This window comes from Coturnix japonica, chromosome 2 (assembly GCF_054131305.1).
Source record: "Coturnix japonica strain WE chromosome 2, WE-NBRP24, whole genome shotgun sequence".
In the NCBI taxonomy this organism is placed as follows: Eukaryota; Metazoa; Chordata; class Aves; order Galliformes; family Phasianidae; genus Coturnix; species Coturnix japonica.
This window is the reverse complement of record NC_140664.1, coordinates 32,384,949-32,403,057: the sequence shown is the minus strand read 5'-3', so window position 1 is coordinate 32,403,057 and position 18,109 is coordinate 32,384,949. Positions and strand designations below refer to the sequence as shown.

The window sequence follows — 18,109 nt, the reverse complement described above, 5'->3', positions numbered from 1 at the left end:
ACCAAAGGACTGGGCAAGAATGCCTGGATGTGAGTGGGATAAATGTGTGCAGACACAGCAGGACAATTAGGGCTGTGTTCAGAACATGGGGTGGGAGAGGTTGAATGGCAGGTCAGATCATGAAACAAAATAAGGGAGGTGCCCTGGAAGGGAAATGAGTCCTGTGAACCAGCACAGACCTGATATTTCAGGTTCTTCACTCCTCCTCCACTGACAGCAGCTGTCTGACCACCTGCATGGTACTCCCTGGCCTGTCGGCCCATTCCACAGAGGATGACAAACCAACACTGCCACTATTTTCTCTGCTGGCACAAAGCAGAAGTCTTTGTAACAGACCCAAAAGTTTTTAACTTCACTGGATGCATATAAAGATGCAATAGGGGCTCCTCAATTTCAGCAGGAAGGACAGACACCTTGGTTTTCTGGTGATAGCAGCTATGGAACACAAACTTGATTTGCACACAGAAGATGTGGGAAGAATGAAGCATGTGGGTGCAGAAATAAAAGGACTGCTTTGCTGCGCAGGCTGCTCTGGCTAGTTGACTCGTATCTCTGCTCTCAACCAGCAAAACCTTTTTTACACAAAGCACGACGCTTAAAGCAAACTTCTCTCATGCTCTGTTTTCCCCTCTGGGTTCTTGATTGGAGATCTTGTGTTCCGATTTGCACACTTACTAGGCCACTGGCTGCTGAACACCAATCTTACAAAGTGCTATATAAACCCAAGTGTCCTGAAAATAAACAAATCTCAAAACATCTTTCACTGGATTCCTTTAATGTATAAATACTTGAGTGTAATCTCTGCATGTATCAGAACATCACTGGCATTCTGAGAGCTGTATCATTCTCTTATAACATAAAATAAATTGGTTAATGCTTGTACAGTTCTCACATTACAGTGAAAAACATCTAAGAAAACCTCATGAGTATATTAATATTCTGTCTTCAGAGCAGGGTCTGAGTGACAAAGAGAGACAGAGTACTGAGTTAGTTATTCAATGATTGAGTAAGTTAGGATCTGTTAAAATGAAAATACATTTCTAATGATTTAATTAATGTTAGCATTTTATTGCACAGCCATGAAGTAAAACTAAGGTGACACGTATAACCAGGAAGGAAAAATTACCCTACTCGCACAATCAAAAAGATGTGTTGTCAAATATGAAGGACAACTTTCTTACTTTAGAAGTGATGTAGAACTAGTTATTGAATATGTAATTGCTATGTTCTTAAGCAAAACAGAGCCTACGCTTATAATTCCTGCCATTCAGAGTGTGTAGGATGAGCCTCTCTCTTGCGCAGTATCTGTATTTTGATGAGCACATATGCTTTGCCCTTGCACTTCTCTTACAGTAATTATCACAGTGGGTAAGTAGAACAGAGTAGTAAAACAGAATAGCTTAGACCTGGAAAAGCACATTCAGATAGGTTTTATCTGCATGGTCCAGAGACTCTAAACAGATTTATTCTTGACCTGGCAGATCAAGTGATTCCCATTGTTAATTTGATAAGTTTCATTGGTGGAAGAAAAAAGATTATTTCTTAAAAAGATGGAATTCTCCTTAATATTCAGAAATCTCCTTTTTATGAGCAGTTGTGCCTGAAATTGAACTGAAATCCTGACAGCTGGGTTTGTGCTAAGAATTCATTAATTTTGAGCATTTTGCACCTGATGTTCTTAGGACACCAAATTCAGAGCAAATGGGCTAAAAGAAGCAAATGGGCTAAAATGGGACGTCCTCTTCTAAGTGGATATTATGAACAGTACAGATTTCATACTGATCATAGCCCATAGTAGCTCTGTCTGTTTTGTAATAGCCCAACCCTTACTTGCCACCCTGCCTGTCTCTGTGAGCTAGAGAGCAGTGTTACCCTCATTTTATTAATTAATGATCTCCTTCTTATGCCACAGACATCTCCAGACATCCTAAATACCCCATAAAAATTAAATTACATAGCCAACCTGTTCTCTGTTCAGAAACCACCATACTCATGTAAAGATAATCAAGGTGTGGAAAACTTCAGCCCTCTTCAGTTGAGCTTTTCATTGTACACCATAAGGAGAGGCAGATAATTGACATCTGCCTGACAAAGCCAAGTTGACAGCATAGAATCACAGAATCATAGAATCACAAGGTTGGAAAGTATCTACAAGATCGTCTAGTCCAACCTTCCTCCCCTTACCATTGCTACCACAAGCCACTAAACCTATCTTGTAGCTCCTCATCCAAACTCCTCTTGAACACTGCCAGGGATTGTGTCTCCACCATGTCCCTGGGTGAGGCCATTCCAGTGCCTGACCATGCTCTGAGAGAAAAAGTTTTTCTGTGTGTCTAATCTAAACCTCCTCTGACACAACTTGTGGCTGTTTCCTCGGGTCCTGTTTGTTCCCTGGGAGAACCTTGTCTCATCACAACCTCCCTTCAGGAAGTTGTTAGAGTGCAGAGAGGTCTCTCCCCTGAGCCTCCTCTCCTCCAGACTAAACCCCAGCTCCCTCAGCTGGTCCTCATAAGACTTGTGCTCCAGAGCCCTCACCCTTGTTGCCCTTCTCTGGACACGCTCCAGGGCCTCAATGTCTTTCTTGTAGTGAGGGACCCAAAACTGAACACAGTACTTAAGGTGCAGCCCCACCAGTGCTGAGTACTCTGCTCCTGCTGGTCACACTATTTCTAATGCAGGCCAGGATGCCATTGGCCCTCTTGGCCTCCTGGGCACACTGTCAGCTCATGTTCAGCCAAGCATCAACCAACACCCCCAGGTCCCTTTCCTCCTCACAGCCATCCAGCCACTCAAACCCAAGCCTACAGTGCTGCAAGGGGTTATTGTGGCCAAAGTGCAGGACCTGGAACTTGACTTTGTTGAACCTCATCCCATTCATCTTAGCCCAGCAATCCAACTTATTCAGATCCCTCTGAAGGGCATCCCTACCCTCAGGCAGATCGACACCACCTCCCAGCTTGGTGTCATCTGCAAACTTACTGAGGGTGCACTCAGTCCCTTCATCTAGGTCATCAGGAAAGGTATTAAACAAGATGGGCCCCAGTACCAACCCTTGGGGGGCAGCACTTATAACAGGTCACAAGCTGGACTTAACTCCATTAACCACTACCTGTTGGGGGTGGCCCTCTAGCCAGTTCCTTAACTAAGGAGGGTAAACCTGTCCAGGCAAGGGGCAGCCAGTTTCCCCAGGAGAATACCATGAGAGATCGTATCAAAGGCTTTGCTGAAGTGTAAGTAGACTAAATCAACAGCCTTTCCCTCGTCTACCATTCTGGTCACCCAGTCATAGAAGGAGATGAGGCTGGTTAAGCATGATCTGCCTTTCATGAACCCCTTGAAGGCTGGTCCTGATCCCCTGGATGCTACGCATCTGCCATGTGATCTCACCTGATGATTTGCTCCATAACTTTCCCTGGTACTGAGGACAGGCTGACAGGCCTGTAGTTCCCTGGATCCTCCTTACTGCCCTTCTTTGCAGATGGGAGTCATATCAGCAAGCCTCCAATCCTCTGGGACCTCTCCAGATAGCCAGGAATGCTGATAGATGGCTGAGAGTGGCTCAGCAATTACCCCTGCCAACTTCCTCAGCACCCTAAGATAAAGGATTGCACCCTCCCTCAGCACCTATGGAATGGAAATGGAATCTTGCACAGTGCACATTAGGGTGTTAAATATTTCTGAGTACACTGAAGGAAAACAGTAGTAAATTATCCTCACCTGGTTACAGCTAATTAGATTTGCAAAGCCACTTAGCAGCAGTTCTTCATTGCGAAGGTTATAAGCACATAAATTTTAAGTGACTGTGTCACTGCTCATTATGATTTTATGCGAGTGTAGCCCCAGTGTGACTGAGTATGCACTTAGCTAGTCAGACATGAATGCTTCTGAGCTGTGCTGTTTGGATTGTTAATTGTGCACAGTTTTACTGTCATATATAGGTAAACAGCTTATGCATAAGGAAACAGAGAGAGTCAATTATGCTGACAATTCACATGCAAAAAATGATTTAAGGCAGACAAATCAATTTCCCATTCATGCTGTGGGTGGAGTATGTTACTCTTGTGCTATTGTTAAAAGCTGGAGAACCTAGAAAAGGTTTGGGCACATCCGTTTGGAGATGGTGCATTGTCGGATCATGTTCATAGCCATAAGGGCTGGAAAACCAATTGGTCAGGCACAGGCAGCTAAAACAATAATCCATTTAAATTATCTTATACGTAGAGACTACTAAAAGTGAAGACTAACCTTTAGTGTTTTCATTTTCTATCAGGATCCAAAAGTCAGATCAGTAGATCTTCTGTATTGTTTGGTGTTTTCTTTTTTCTTACCTATTTCTTCATGATAGTTTGTAGAATTTGGTCCATTTAAATTATTATACTATTCTGAAATATCTCTTAAGCTAAAGCATGATTTACTCATCATTGTTCCAAAAGTCAGCATTTCTTATTTAATTGGTACCAGTAGCATAGTGTAAAACCATAAAGAATAAATGTTTTATTAGTATGCATTTAGAGCAACAAAGAATATTGGATTTGTAATTTCCTGTGATTCTCATGAGAACTCCTTTTTAGAGCTGTCTGCACTTGACTGCTCCCAGAAGAACAGTGATTATTGATACCAGGGTTTTTTGGGGGAAAAAAAAAGTTATTGATCAGCTCAGTATAAAGTCCTTTCATCTTCACATTTTATTGTTCTGTCCTTTTGTTTTCTTCTGGCTTTGTATTTAGTACACGGTGTGGACTGCCCTATGGGTCACCTGGAACGTTTTCATTATCTGCTTCTATTTGGAAGTAGGCGGACTCTCTAAGGTAGGTCACTTACCATTTTTAGGTGTATGGGAGGGTGTGTTAACAACAGAACTCTTAGGTTTTGGAAGGTCGTAATCACAGAGGAAAAATGTTGCTGTTTCAACCAACAATCAGATATTTGAAGCTGCACTCCTGTAAGAACTGCAGCATTTGAACTTGTCTATGATAGTAAACAGCCATGGTTTTGAAGTACATAAGTGCAATGTATTGGAATTACTGCTGCCTCTGAAGTAACATCTGAGAAAAATACATGTTCTATAGAAAATCTAAGGTTCTTTTTGATTGTTGGAAAACAGACAATTCCATTTTGGGTGAATTTTTAGGTGTATATAAAAGATATATCTGAAGCTGCTTTGAAAGCCGCTAAAGAAAATTACTAAGAAGGTTAACTTGTTGAGGAAATTGCTGTCACAGTGAGAAGGTTAATTCTTTATAAAAAAAAAAAAAAAGCAAATGATAAAGGATGACTTTTTCACCTCTAAATAAAACTTTCCTTTGCATGGCACTTAATGCTCTAGTTCATTGATTTGTTATTCAAACCTGTGATTAGAGCAGAAGTATTTACTGAAATTATCAAGATATGTGTTGCACTCAAAGAATGCAGCACTTACGTTAGCATAAGTTATATTTAGCATTGTATCTACAGTGAATTCTATACAACATTTGTAGATTTTTATCAAATTGTTATGCATAGATTATATTGATCTTTGTTTACAACTGCCACGTTTAAATGATTTCAGGTATGGTATGTCAGAAGCACAAGTAGATATTGGGATTATTAGTATGCTACTAATAGTTGACTAACACAGTGCTTTTAGAAAATTCAGAACTCTCCTCAATTCAGGTGGCCAAGTTTGTATGCTATGGTATTTTTTGTGTTCATTGTTTAAACTCATAGATTTTGTCTGACAACAAACACAAAAACTGATGAAACCAGTTATTAAGAAGTAAAATGTTAATTGACTGGTAAAAATTCCATTACAATTAAAGAATTACATGATAGCTTCCTTTGGTGATAAAATTTCATAATGAAAATCTAAAACAGCTTAATTATTTTCTAAATATGATCTACTTCATCAGAAGTCATATGGTTGAAAAGAAAATGAGTATCCTTCATAGATCAAAATTAAATAATTATATTCACACGTTTTGACTTAAAAATCTATCAAGGAAACGGAAGTGCAACAAACAGAAGCTATGAATGTCTGAAGTAGTTGTTCTTTCGTTCTGGTTTATAAATAATTTTCATTTTTTAGATTAGTTTGGTAATGTCTGTTATCATGACTCTAGGTGGGTTATTTTAAGCACAAGACTAATGAATAAAGGGCTCATCTTTAAGTACCATGTAGACAGCTTAAGATCAAGGTCCTTTTCCACTTCTGTTACAGAGCTGCAAATAAAATGTTTTGTTTTGTTTTGTTTTTTGTTTTTTCCAAAGGCCAAAGAAATAGTATTTGATCAGAAATAAAATATGTTTATTACTAATTTTTGTTTGTGTTACTTGAGGTTTTTAATTCTGATTTTAATTTCTGATTTCAGCAGTGCAATCCCACTATTGCTGCAGCAATTAAAAAATGTCCACATGAAAAATGAAAATTGCCCATATTTTCCACGTACTACTTTCATGAAATTAAAAGCATAATTTTTAGTGTTAACCGCTCTGCGTGAAAGAAACAAATCTACTGTTGTAACGTGACCTTTTAAACCTCCACTGCAGGATGACAGATTGCTACATCTACACACCTTTTAGCCATTGAGCTCATTAGTTCTGTGGATGTTATTCTACATCTCAAAATGAAAATGTTTTAATTATCACATTCAACAATATGGACAGTATTAGACATGTATACATCAACAAAATTCTCAGGGATTAAGAGACAAAAAAAGAGATTCCCTACAGTATATTTGAAAATGAGCTTTAATTGAATCTTACCGAATGCGATGCTTGAAGCTGTCATTTTGTAGTCTCATATATTCTTCTTAAATATGGTCAAGAACTTCCAACGTGTACATGCCAGCTTTCCATCCCTAGCAATACGTTCTTTAATGTACTTTTTACCTTACAAAGGAGACTTCCTTTGTTTAGCGTGCACAGTTGATAGTTCTATCATTTACCTCCCTCCACTATTTCAGATCAAATAAACTATTGTGTTTATTTGTATTTATCATTCACTCTGCCAACTAATATGTTTTGAGGGATTTTTTTAAACTATTTGCTTCATTGCTTATTACCATGAAGTTTACTTGCCTATATTATTGCCCTTTATCTAATAAATGTATGGCAACACTCCAGTTGTTTCTACAGCATTGCTTTCCTGTTGTTTTCTATATTATCATATACCTCAGCATTTGGAAAATGTAGACCATTATTCTATGATGTTTCTGTTTCTATTTCTATGGTATGCTTCTTGAGCATAAACTTTGCCTCTTTCTTGATTATTTTGTTTAGATTTCAGGGTTGAACTGTCTGTCAGCTGTGTCTGTTGCTGCTTTTGATCAAAGATTTGCATGACGCAGACTTATATTCAGTAGGAAACTGCTTCTAAAACAGCTTTCATTTATTACCTGTCCCCTCATTTTTGATGTTGAGTTTAGATGAATTGACTTCATAGTCTTATTATGCTTTCCACTGTATTCAAAGGAAATTTTGCATCTGTTACATAGTAAAATGTTCTTTTTAATATAAATTTTCTAGTAAAATTTACTTTTATCAATGTGTCTTTATTAAACTAGGGGCAGAAGTATCAACTAAATTTTCGTATCTTTCTTAAGTTAGTAGATAGAATTGTAACTGAAAAAATGTAATTATTTATTCCATCTGAATTAAAAATGGACTAATAAATTACTTGCTACAGATACTATGGGAATAAAATCTTAATGCTCTTTTATAAACAAAATATTATGCAACAGAATGAGGGCTAGCCATGTGGACTTCATTTTGCGTACTTCTGGAATCCAGTTGACCCCCTTTGGTGCACGTCCACCGATCATTAATTATTGTACAATCATATCGAATCATCTCAAATTGAGTAAGTTAAGCACAAAACTAATGACATTTTGTAATTAACAGAGATCCAAGGGTATATTGGGGGCTTGTAGTTTTTTTGTTTTGAGCTTTTTCACGCTTGTTTGGGTTTGTTGCTTTTTTTGTTACTGTGGAATGAAAACAGAAGCACTGCTTAAATTTAGGCTAACATAGTGGATCTCACACTAATGTGTGCAAAGTGAGAAAATTAAAGCAATTATTTTGGATTAATTAGCATCATAATTAGCTCTATGGTATAGCCTGTTCCAAGAAGTATGTGCACAGAGTTGGCAGCATCTATAGAACAGCAAAAATAAGTGCTAAATTTTAGAAAAAATAAATGAAAATAAAATCTGCATGGAAAATTAGTGGGGAGGGTGGAAAGTACAGTAGAATTCCTTAGTCTAGGATGGAATGTAAATCCTAAAACATCTACTCAACTGTAAACAGTTCTCAGATAGTGTCATACTATCATGCCCAACTCAGCTGAAAATTTCTTCCCACACACCTCTGACTTATATTAACTTCTTTCGATCAATATCTCTTAGTCCCTGAGAGAGCACGTATCCAGTATTCTCATTATTCTCATAGCCTACAACTTTCTATATGCCCATTTTTTCTATATGTCCTGTATGTTACAGGTGATGTCATCACTTGCTACTAGCTGTAATATGCACAGTAATGGAACACACTAAAGCAGTGGATGAATGTAGCTGTAGGCAGTCTGCAATTTCTAGACATTACAGATGACTTGCTTAATGGCAGTAGTTAATTATAAACTCTTCTTAGTGTGTACTCTAATAAAACTCATTTTGCAGAAATTAAACCTGATGAAAAATTTCCTTAAAATTTCCTTAAAAACTGGTCCTTCTTGCTTCTTTCTCCTTTCCTTTTAAATCCTCTAGGGTTTATAGAATTATTGTTTTTAAAATTATGTTCCAGAATCTTCTCTGATATGAGGAAATTAGAAGTGCTAATTGAACACTATTTAAGTAAATAGATGAAAAATAATATAAAGGAAAAGAAAACCAGGCCAAATAAAAGTTATAATGCTTGACTCACGCAATCCACTTGATTTCAGTCTTCGCTCTTTCCTTGAACTAGCTCTCAAATGAATGGTTAGGGCATGGCCTGAACCAGTGATTGATCACCTGGTGAAGGGGCATGGACAACCCTGGGAACACATGTGCAAGAAATTCACCTGTGTGACCAGAAGTGGACCCACAGTCTTCCCCTCCTTAACCTCATTTAAGGGCTGGCAGCCAGAGGAAAAGTATTGCTATTTGGAATTTGCCTCTTTTTGGGAGTGTCTTATGAGACCTGGTCCACAGAAAGGGAGTAAGCTGTTCCTTTTTTAGAGAAGATGAGTAGCTTGCAAAATCACTCTACAGCACATTTGGATATGAAAAAGAAATAAGGATGTTGTCATAGACTGAGATGGGTCCTGTAGTGCAGAAAGGTATGCCATGATGACTACCAATGTTCTGAGTACCCATAGTATAATTGTGCTCTAACAAAATCAGAAATGGAGTTTTTATATGTAGAACAAGAAGATAGGAATAAGGAGCCAAAGTATATAAGGGCAGGAGGGATCATCTTATAATTGGTATTAACCTCATGTGTCTGAAAGATTGCCGGGTAACTCTCATTTTTGCTGTGTTTGTTTTAGTCAGTTATACTAACATATGTCTTTCAGAATTGTGAATAATCAGTCACGCTATATGATAGTTCAGTCAAGTGATTTAGTCTTATTCTTAAATGGATAATGAATTACTTATGGTTTTCCTGCTTTTCAGTGCTTACCTGTGAATTTTCTACTGTGTTGAAATCCTTTCACATTTCATTCTTCAATTTTTATTTTATTTTTTCTTAAACATCAGGAATTTCATTTTTTTGGTATCCTGTATCTCTCTCTCTCTCTCTCTCTCTCTCTCTTTTTTTTTTTTTTTCCTATTAAGCATCTGTCTGCAAATTCATTTTTTCACTGCCTCTGCTTGAGTTCACCTAGAAGGATGCTGGTAGTGCAGAGTACTTGCCACAGGGATAGTTAATTCAAACTCTCCATCCTATTGCATTGATTAGCTTCTTTGTGGGAAGAAGAGGGGAACTTATGAGTATTGGCTTGCAGTGCGATAATTCTGTCTGGATGTAAGAGGAAACTGAGGTCTGATTGCTCAGGATGTTAATTTATGTACTTATTGAGAATATTTTGTGTTGATTATTGTGCTCTTATAGTACGGAAAGGCAAAATTGCTGAAACTCATTTAAATCTTTTCAGATGTGATGCTATTCTAATAAAACCTCTATGAAATACTTTTATTATTTCATTAGTCATATCTTATATTGGACGTTAGATTGACTGTGTTTGCTGTTTGTCCAGCAACTTCTAATGGCTGATGTGACTGACTGATCTGTATAGATTTTAATGCTTCTGTACAGCAATGCACTTATGTTAGTGCTAGCACTGGTTCTCTTTATTACTAGCTGAGATCAATTATTGTTATTATTATTTTTACTGGTATTTTCTATACACTATTCAAGTAAGGAATTCTTAACAAGGAAGCCTGTCATTTAGCAAACACTTGCATTCAGTTGATGGTTTTAAGATTTTTTTTCTCCTCTTTGTAGGGAAATTTGCACTGATTCATAGAAGTCTTTTTCCATTTGAAGACAGTGCTGGGTAGGAACAAAATGTAATTTATATAAGTTTTCAGTAATAATTTATGCATAAGGCAGTCTAAGACCTTGATGGAAGTACAGAGGACAGTAAAATCTGAAAGTGTTCTTCCCATACTTAATAGGGTGTAGCATACTTAAAACTCTCATGCATTTCACGGAACTTCATAATCATGAAAATTTAGGGTATTGGTCAACACCAGATGTCCTTTAGAGGACTATACTTGTAGTGTTTGTGAACCCTGCTTAATTTAGGGGAAGACGAAGGGGAAGTTCAAGACTGCTTTAACTTTGCGTAGACCTACATTTAATGACCAAGCTGATTTTATTAATTACTCAGAATCTATATATCAGGTCAGAGATTTCATAGTTCTTTAGAATTTTCTAGGCTCTCAACACTAGAAATAGATATACATGAACTTTCTTAATTAATAGTTGCCTAAAATGGCTTCTTTACTCCATGGGTCAGGTATAGGCATTTTCCCTTTTGGGCTTTTTGAATGTCAGGTTAATCCTGGCGGGCCTAGCAGGACCTGGCTTTCACAAGGTTTTGCAAAAAAGTGTTTTTTCCTTAGCTCCCATTAAGTGGTTCTTAGTAGTGTCCCTATCCCAGTATTAATTTCTGTTGAAGACTTCAGCAATCAGAAAACACTGTTTAGCTCCAAAATGTACCTTGGATAAGCCTCAATATATTTCATAGAAGTGTGTTATGGCAGTCCTTTCTATTGTGGATTGCTTGGCATCTATATTGAGTTAACCTGTGTTAATTAGAAGGTGGCTTTTGATCAGTTAAATCACAAGAAGTAGTCTCTTAGAGTGAGGTTCAGTACTTGGTTTATCTCCTACATTTGATTTTTGTATAACAGAACCTTTTGCCTACATAAGAAGGACTTGATTTTTGTCTAGATTATATTCCTTTTCTATTGTAGAATCACCTTTTTGCTTTTTTGCTTCCTTTTCCACTTGCCCTTCAGGGAAATTCTTGAGACATGTTGATGATGTGACTGAGTTTATTATTCATGAGTATCAGCATTCCTTTGAGTTCTTCAGCTTGGATTAATGAGGAAAAAGTGAGATAATCCCAGTGGGGATTTGGCTGACCTCCTGCCCTTTGCTTTGCTATGAGGTTTATTGTCAGTGGCTTTCCTACACTAGGAATAATGCTGAGTCTTTTTTGACATATTCAGTCAAATGGGGAAGGCAGAAGCTTTGGAGAAGTCATAGTGCTGGAATCAGCGCTTGCCTGAGGCTTTCTTCCAAGGGCAAACACGACTTATGAATAATTTGATTGTCTTTGCTATAATAGCATCTTATACTTAATTTATCTCTTTGCATGTTTCTTTAGAGAGCACGTAGAAGACCTTTTCAGATGTTTTGGGGTGAGCTTCTCCTTTGCAGGCAGAGAATATAATATATCTGTCTGTTGACAAAAGTCAGGCTTCTGCTGTTCCATGGCTATTGTTTTGTTGTTGTTTTTCCCTGCATGCTTGGAAATAGCATTTTCTCTTTTTATTTTATTTTTATTTTATTTTTATTTTATTTTATTTTATTTTATTTTATTTTATTTTATTTTATTTTATTTTATTTATTTTTTTATTTCCCCACACTTCAGAGAACCTGAGATTCAGGTTTGATTTGGGAAGTTTTGCTGAAGAGTTTCCTTGTTTTTTGTCTTTGTTTTTTTTTTGTTGTTAGTGGTGGTTTTTTTTGTTGTTGTTTTTTTTTGTTTGGGTGGTTTTTGGTTTTGTTTTGTTTTTTCCTTTTGTTTTGTTTTGTTTTGTTTTTTTTTCCCCCTGAAGTTGTTTGAAGGTTTGGACATCTTTTGTACTGAGACTGAACTTTGTAGGCTGCCTGCTGAAGCCTCTGTTTACTGTTCTGCTGTGAGGAGCATAGGTGTTATTTCTAAGACCCAGATTACTTTCTTGCAGCAGACATAACACAATTGATTCATTTTACCTTCGTTTCCTGGGAATTGTGGATGATATTTTTGCTTCTTATCTATGTCTTTACTCAATTCAGTAATTTTCCTTAGTTTGATAAAGTGATGAACTGCTGGCCAAATTTCTCATGGCAGACAATCTTCCTTCTGAGGCATCTCATCCTGACTAAATTAATGCTGCTTTCTACCTCTTCCTGGGTTGTTCATGAGCATATCTTACTTTTTCCACTTCAAAGATGGGATGTTAGATACAAGACTGCATTCAGTGGGGGGAAGAAATGGTGCATGTTTCCAGCTGTAGAGTTACTATGATTTTCATTATACCTTTGTCTCAAATATATTTGTACATTGTTTAATTTCGGAGTTACTCATGCTGTTTTGAGACTATTTTCATATACTCTATGCCGTCTTTGAATTGCAGCAATATTTTGCTTAGAATCATAGAATCACAAGTTTGGAAAGGACCTACAAGATCATCTAGTCCAACTGTCCTCCCTTTACCATACCTACAGAAAACCCCTAAACGATATCTCCTAGCTCCCTATCCAGACAGTTCTTGAATGCTGCCAGGCAAGGCAACTCCACCACCTCTCCGGGTAGGCCATTCCAGTGCCTGACGACTCTCTGAGAGGGAAAAAGTTCCTTCTTATGTCCAGTCTAAACCTCATCTGATACGAAGAAATAAATATAACCACAGTTAGAAGATTGCTTCAGAAGATGCTTCAAGTCATCTTGCATGTCTATTTGCTTGTCTATTTCCCCTCTCCCCCTCTCGCGTAGAATAGTCGTTTTCTTATTGTTATATTTTATATAATTGTAGATGTTGTGCATACCTCCCACATTAGCACAGTCAATAGAAGTAATTATTTTTGTGAAAGCTAGTGATGTAAGTCTCTTAGTAATTACTCTTTAATTTTTGCACATTGATATTTTTAGCTATATTAGGCTTAGCTTGTATAGTTATTTACTCTTATGAATCAGTTTATTATCGGATAATATATAGAAAATATTTTCGATTCGTATTTTTAAACGGTAATTTTCTATTAAAAATAAACTGTGCTGTCATTTCCCTTGTAAACCTCTCGCATCACTCTGCAATGCACTAATGTCTGTAAAAAATGTCTGCAACATAAAATATGCTTGGGATGCTGATTTACCTGGTTTTAATGTGTAAAATAACTAAATCATTTTAAAATATTCCTTAGGACTCAGTGGAACAGCATGGAGCTGTGTCAGTAAAGGCTCAATTAGGGTATTAGGGAAAGATTCTTCACCAGAAGGTGGTCAGACTGTGGAACAGGTTCTCAAGGTCACAGCACTGAGCTTTCTGGAATCAAAGGAGTATTCGGACAGTGCTGTCAGGCACAGGATTTGAATATTGGATGGTGCTGTGTGGAGCCAGGAGTTAGACTTGATTGTCCTTGCAGGTACCCTAAAGTTGGGATAATCTATGTTTCTAGGGTTCTTTAAAATGTTCCCAGATTTTTAGCTTTGGCAGCAGTATCTTTCTCACTTACAAACTGAGAAATCCTAAGTCTGTGTTTTATAACCATAACCATGCACCTTGCTTAAGCAGTTCAGGATCACATTAACTTCTTCCAAATGGTTTATTCTCTGGGATTCAGTTTTCAGTTCTATTGCACACCTAGTATTCCCTTCTTTCTAGCTACATCAGTTTGCTTTTACCTGTAATTTAACAGATTTTGTTCTGCTGATCCCAGTTTACCAAGTAGCCTAGATGGCCCAGTACAGCTGCCTGTCTCTTCACTATGTAATCTTTTTCCGCTCTTTGTGTTGTCTGTCAGTAATTCCACTATAAGCTATGATTATTATATTTACTTGTAGATCACTAATGAAATCACTGAATAAAATTAGACCTTACTTCAGTGCCAGGGCATCCTCCTAGAAAGACTCTTCTTCAAGTGTGATTTTTTTTTCTTTTTTTTTCCCATTGACAGTTATGTTAATTAGCCAGATCTTGATCTACTTAATTTTCAATTGATTAAAAATGTATGTCCATTCCATTTTTCTTAGTGAGATTGTTTTGCAAATGACTTTTAGAGGTCTAAGTAAATAATTTTCTTCCAGCTGCTTATGTCAACTCAAGTTTTAAATCCTTGAAGCAGCGAAATCAAGTTTACTAGATTTTTTTAAGAAATCTAGTATCTTCTGAAATCTGGCTGAGTGACATTTACTAGTTCTCAAACACTTGTTTTTGTCATTCTTTCCTCAATTTCTTTGAGACCGCTAGACTGTCTTTGAACTGTTGCATGTATATATTTGGAACTTTATGAAAGCTTCAAAATTTCAGTCTTAAGATGTTCTCATGCTTTTCTATAAAATAATTTCTCTATATTCATCTTGACAACCAATGCATTTGTGTGGCTGCAAGTCCAGAGATGAAGACTTAATGGTTTATAAATTTATACAACCAATCTAAACCACTTACTAATAATTTAGAAAGTACTTTTCTTCTTTCTGTTCTCTTTTAAGTAAAGTTCATACATAGTTAAAGATGTCTACTTTTTCTGTCTCCCCCACAAAAAAAAAGTTTGTAGTTTTCTTGTAGGTATATATATATATATATATATATATATAGGTTATATATATTGTAGGTATATTATATATATTGTAGGTATATATATATATATATATATATATATATATATATGTAGGTCCACAGTAGGGCAATGAGGCCCATGAAGGGCTTGGAGAATCAACCCTACAAGGAGAGGCTAAGGAAGCTGGGGCTGTTTAGTCTGGGGAAAAGGAGGCTGAGGGGAGACCTTATCACCCTCTTCTAGTACCTGAAAGATTCTTGCAGTGAGAGTGGGGCAAGTCTCTTCTCAGTGGTGACAAGTGACAGGATGATGGGAAATGGCCTCAAGTTGCGCCAGGGCAAGTTTAGGCTGGATAATAGGAAACACTTCTTTATAGAAAGGGTAGTTAAGTACTGGAATAGGCTCCCCAGGGAGGTGGTTGAATTGCCATCCCTGGATGTGTTTAAGAGCCCTTTGATGTGGTGCTCAAGGATAAGATTTAGCAGAGGGTTGTTAGAGTTAGGGTATTATGGTTAGGCTGCAGTTGGACTTGAGGATCTTCAAGGTCTTTTCCAACCTGGGTAATTCTATGATTCTAGATAGAAATATAGATATATATCTATAGATATATCGTATACATCACTTTATAATTTCCATTGTTCTAAATTAATCTTAATGAGCTGCTTCTTACAGTCTTTAACCCTACTGTGGTAGAATTTTACCTGACATATCCTTCTTCCCCATTAAACTTTCTCCATTACATATCCTCTAATTTATATTGACTTAATTTTTTTATCTATTTTTACTCTGGTTGTTCATGAGGAACAGACTGATATAATGAGAGTTTGTGTTGATGAAAACTCTTGTATCTGTTAACTGAGCAAATTTTCCCGCTGAACAAATCCTTTGTGCTTAAATTCTTGTGTATTTGGCCAATTACAGAGTGAAAAATAGCTGAAAGATTGAAGAGCAGAAAGTGCCTACATAGAAGAAGTTATTCCAACTTATTCCTTAGAAATGTCTTGCTTGATTTTTCTATTGTCCAACTGGAAAATGGGCAGCTCCATTCCATAAACGGGACTTGCTTAGCTCTTTCTCTGAAAGAATCACTGTTACAGGTGTTAAGTAATATTTTACTGATAATTACTGTCTTTGTTTTACGCTAAACTGGGAAAAAGACCACAGTGGAGCAGAAGAGGAGGAGTTCCTTTGGTATTTCTTCCCAGCTTCTCTTCTTCACCCAAACCACCCAGCTCTGAACCAGAATACCCATAGATTTATCAATCCCTGAAACTCCATGCAGTAGTAACTGAGGGTCTCTTGAGCCATTCTCCCCTACTGTTTGGTACCTTGGACATCCTTTGATTATCACAGAATGATATAGCAAAATACGTTTTCCCTTGCTGAGAATTCTTCCCTGTGTTGTTAATATGCACACCCTCTCCAGCTGCTTCAGATAGGCAATTAGATTAGCACACCCAAAAGGTTGCTAAAACCTAAAGCACTGCAGCAGTGGGTAAAAATTAGTAATTATTGTCCTATAACATGGTGTGGTTCAATTACTTATATGCTTTCTTCTACATGACTATCTTTAAATGCATGGCTAATCTCATTAAACTCAATAAAATTACTTGAATGCTTACTGTGCATTTAAGTAGCTTGCTGAGTCAGCATTAGAATAAGCAGCAATCTATAGACTTTTCCACTTTTCAAGTATTAAAGTTAAGGAAGGGGAGAAGGCTTTAATATAATATATGGGAACACCACTGAGTATTCCTTCGGTAAGAAGTTCTTTCTTCATGCAATAAATTTGAAATGCAGTGATGTAATTTAGTATGTAGTGACATAGTAGGTAAATGTTGATATATGGACCTATCTAAATTATTCTATGTTTTTATGTTCACTTAACATAACAGTATGCTTGTGGTAGTATCAGTTAACGACATTGTCAAGTAATCTAGGCTGCGTTTACTTGTATTGATCTTGTATATATTACTGTGACACCTCTTCTGTTGTGCTTGTGCTTTATTAATTTTTCCAATATATTACACTAAGTGAGAGAAATGATGAAGAAAAGCAACTGGCATCAGAAAAAGCCAGGGAAGCATGAGTATTAGTATGAAATTTGTGTTAATAGTTTTATTTTTTTCACTGTTTTAGCTGTGTATTTCAGAGTATTTTTGAAATATTCAGAGTTTTATTTTTAAAAGTTTATTATTATTATTATTATTATTATTATTATTATTATTATTATTATTATTATTATTATTATTATTATTATTATTATTATTATTTTAAAGAAGAGAATTTGAGCCATTCTTAGGACCCTAAAAGGATTCAGAAACAGAAAGCATTAGATTATGCAGCCTGTTTTTATGCTCTGCAATTCAGACTGTGTAGAGTCATTTATTACAATTCATTACGTCATAGCCCTGGAACAGTCTGTCTACAGAGGTTGTGGAGTTTTCTGGAGGTATTCAAGACCTGTCAGGACACCTTCCTGTGTAACCTTCTGTAGGAAACATGACTGTGTATGGGAATGGATTTGATCTCTTGATGTCCCTTCCAACCCCTGCAATTTCCAGTATTTAAAAGGGCATTATAGAAAGGAGGGTACTCAACTTTTTACTAGGTTAGACAGTGATAGGACAAAGTGGGGAGTGGTTTTAAGCTCAAGGAAGGAAGGCTTAGATTGGATGTCAGGGGAAGTTCTTCACAGAGAAAGCGGTGTTCAAGACCAGATTGGGTGGGGCCCTGGGCAGCTTGGCCTTTTACCAGATCTGGAGATTGATGGCCTTGCCATGGCTGGAAGACTGGAACTTGAAGATACCTGGGGTCCCTTCCAACCCAAGCTATTCTATGGTTCTGTGAAATCTGTGATAGTTCCATCAAGATAGTGAATATTGTAATAAATAATCTTACATTGTTTATCATTTAGGATCTGTATTTTGAGTCCTGTGTTCCTGTATTTAGTGCTTCGCCAAATGTAAAATAAGTTTGTGCATGAAATAAGAGTGATTTAGTAGTCTTCAAGATTCTGTTCTGCATTTCTAACAAACTTATCACTCCCTTTTACTTGTAAATCCACTTGAGCTAATAGATTACTTTGTCAGTCCTTGAG

At 36.8% G+C, this 18,109-nt stretch overlaps 1 protein-coding gene across 6 annotated transcripts in view; it reads left to right on the top strand.

Moving 5' to 3' along the window:
• NKAIN3 (sodium/potassium transporting ATPase interacting 3) overlaps positions 1–18,109 on the top strand; it is a 315,711-nt gene that overhangs the window by 157,082 nt on the left and 140,520 nt on the right. For all 6 annotated transcript variants that reach the window (XM_085539514.1, XM_085539513.1, XM_085539515.1 and 3 more), the window contains exon 3: positions 4,728–4,808. In XM_085539514.1, coding sequence (XP_085395640.1) covers positions 4,728–4,808 — 81 coding nt within the window. The remainder of the gene's footprint in view (positions 1–4,727; positions 4,809–18,109) is intronic.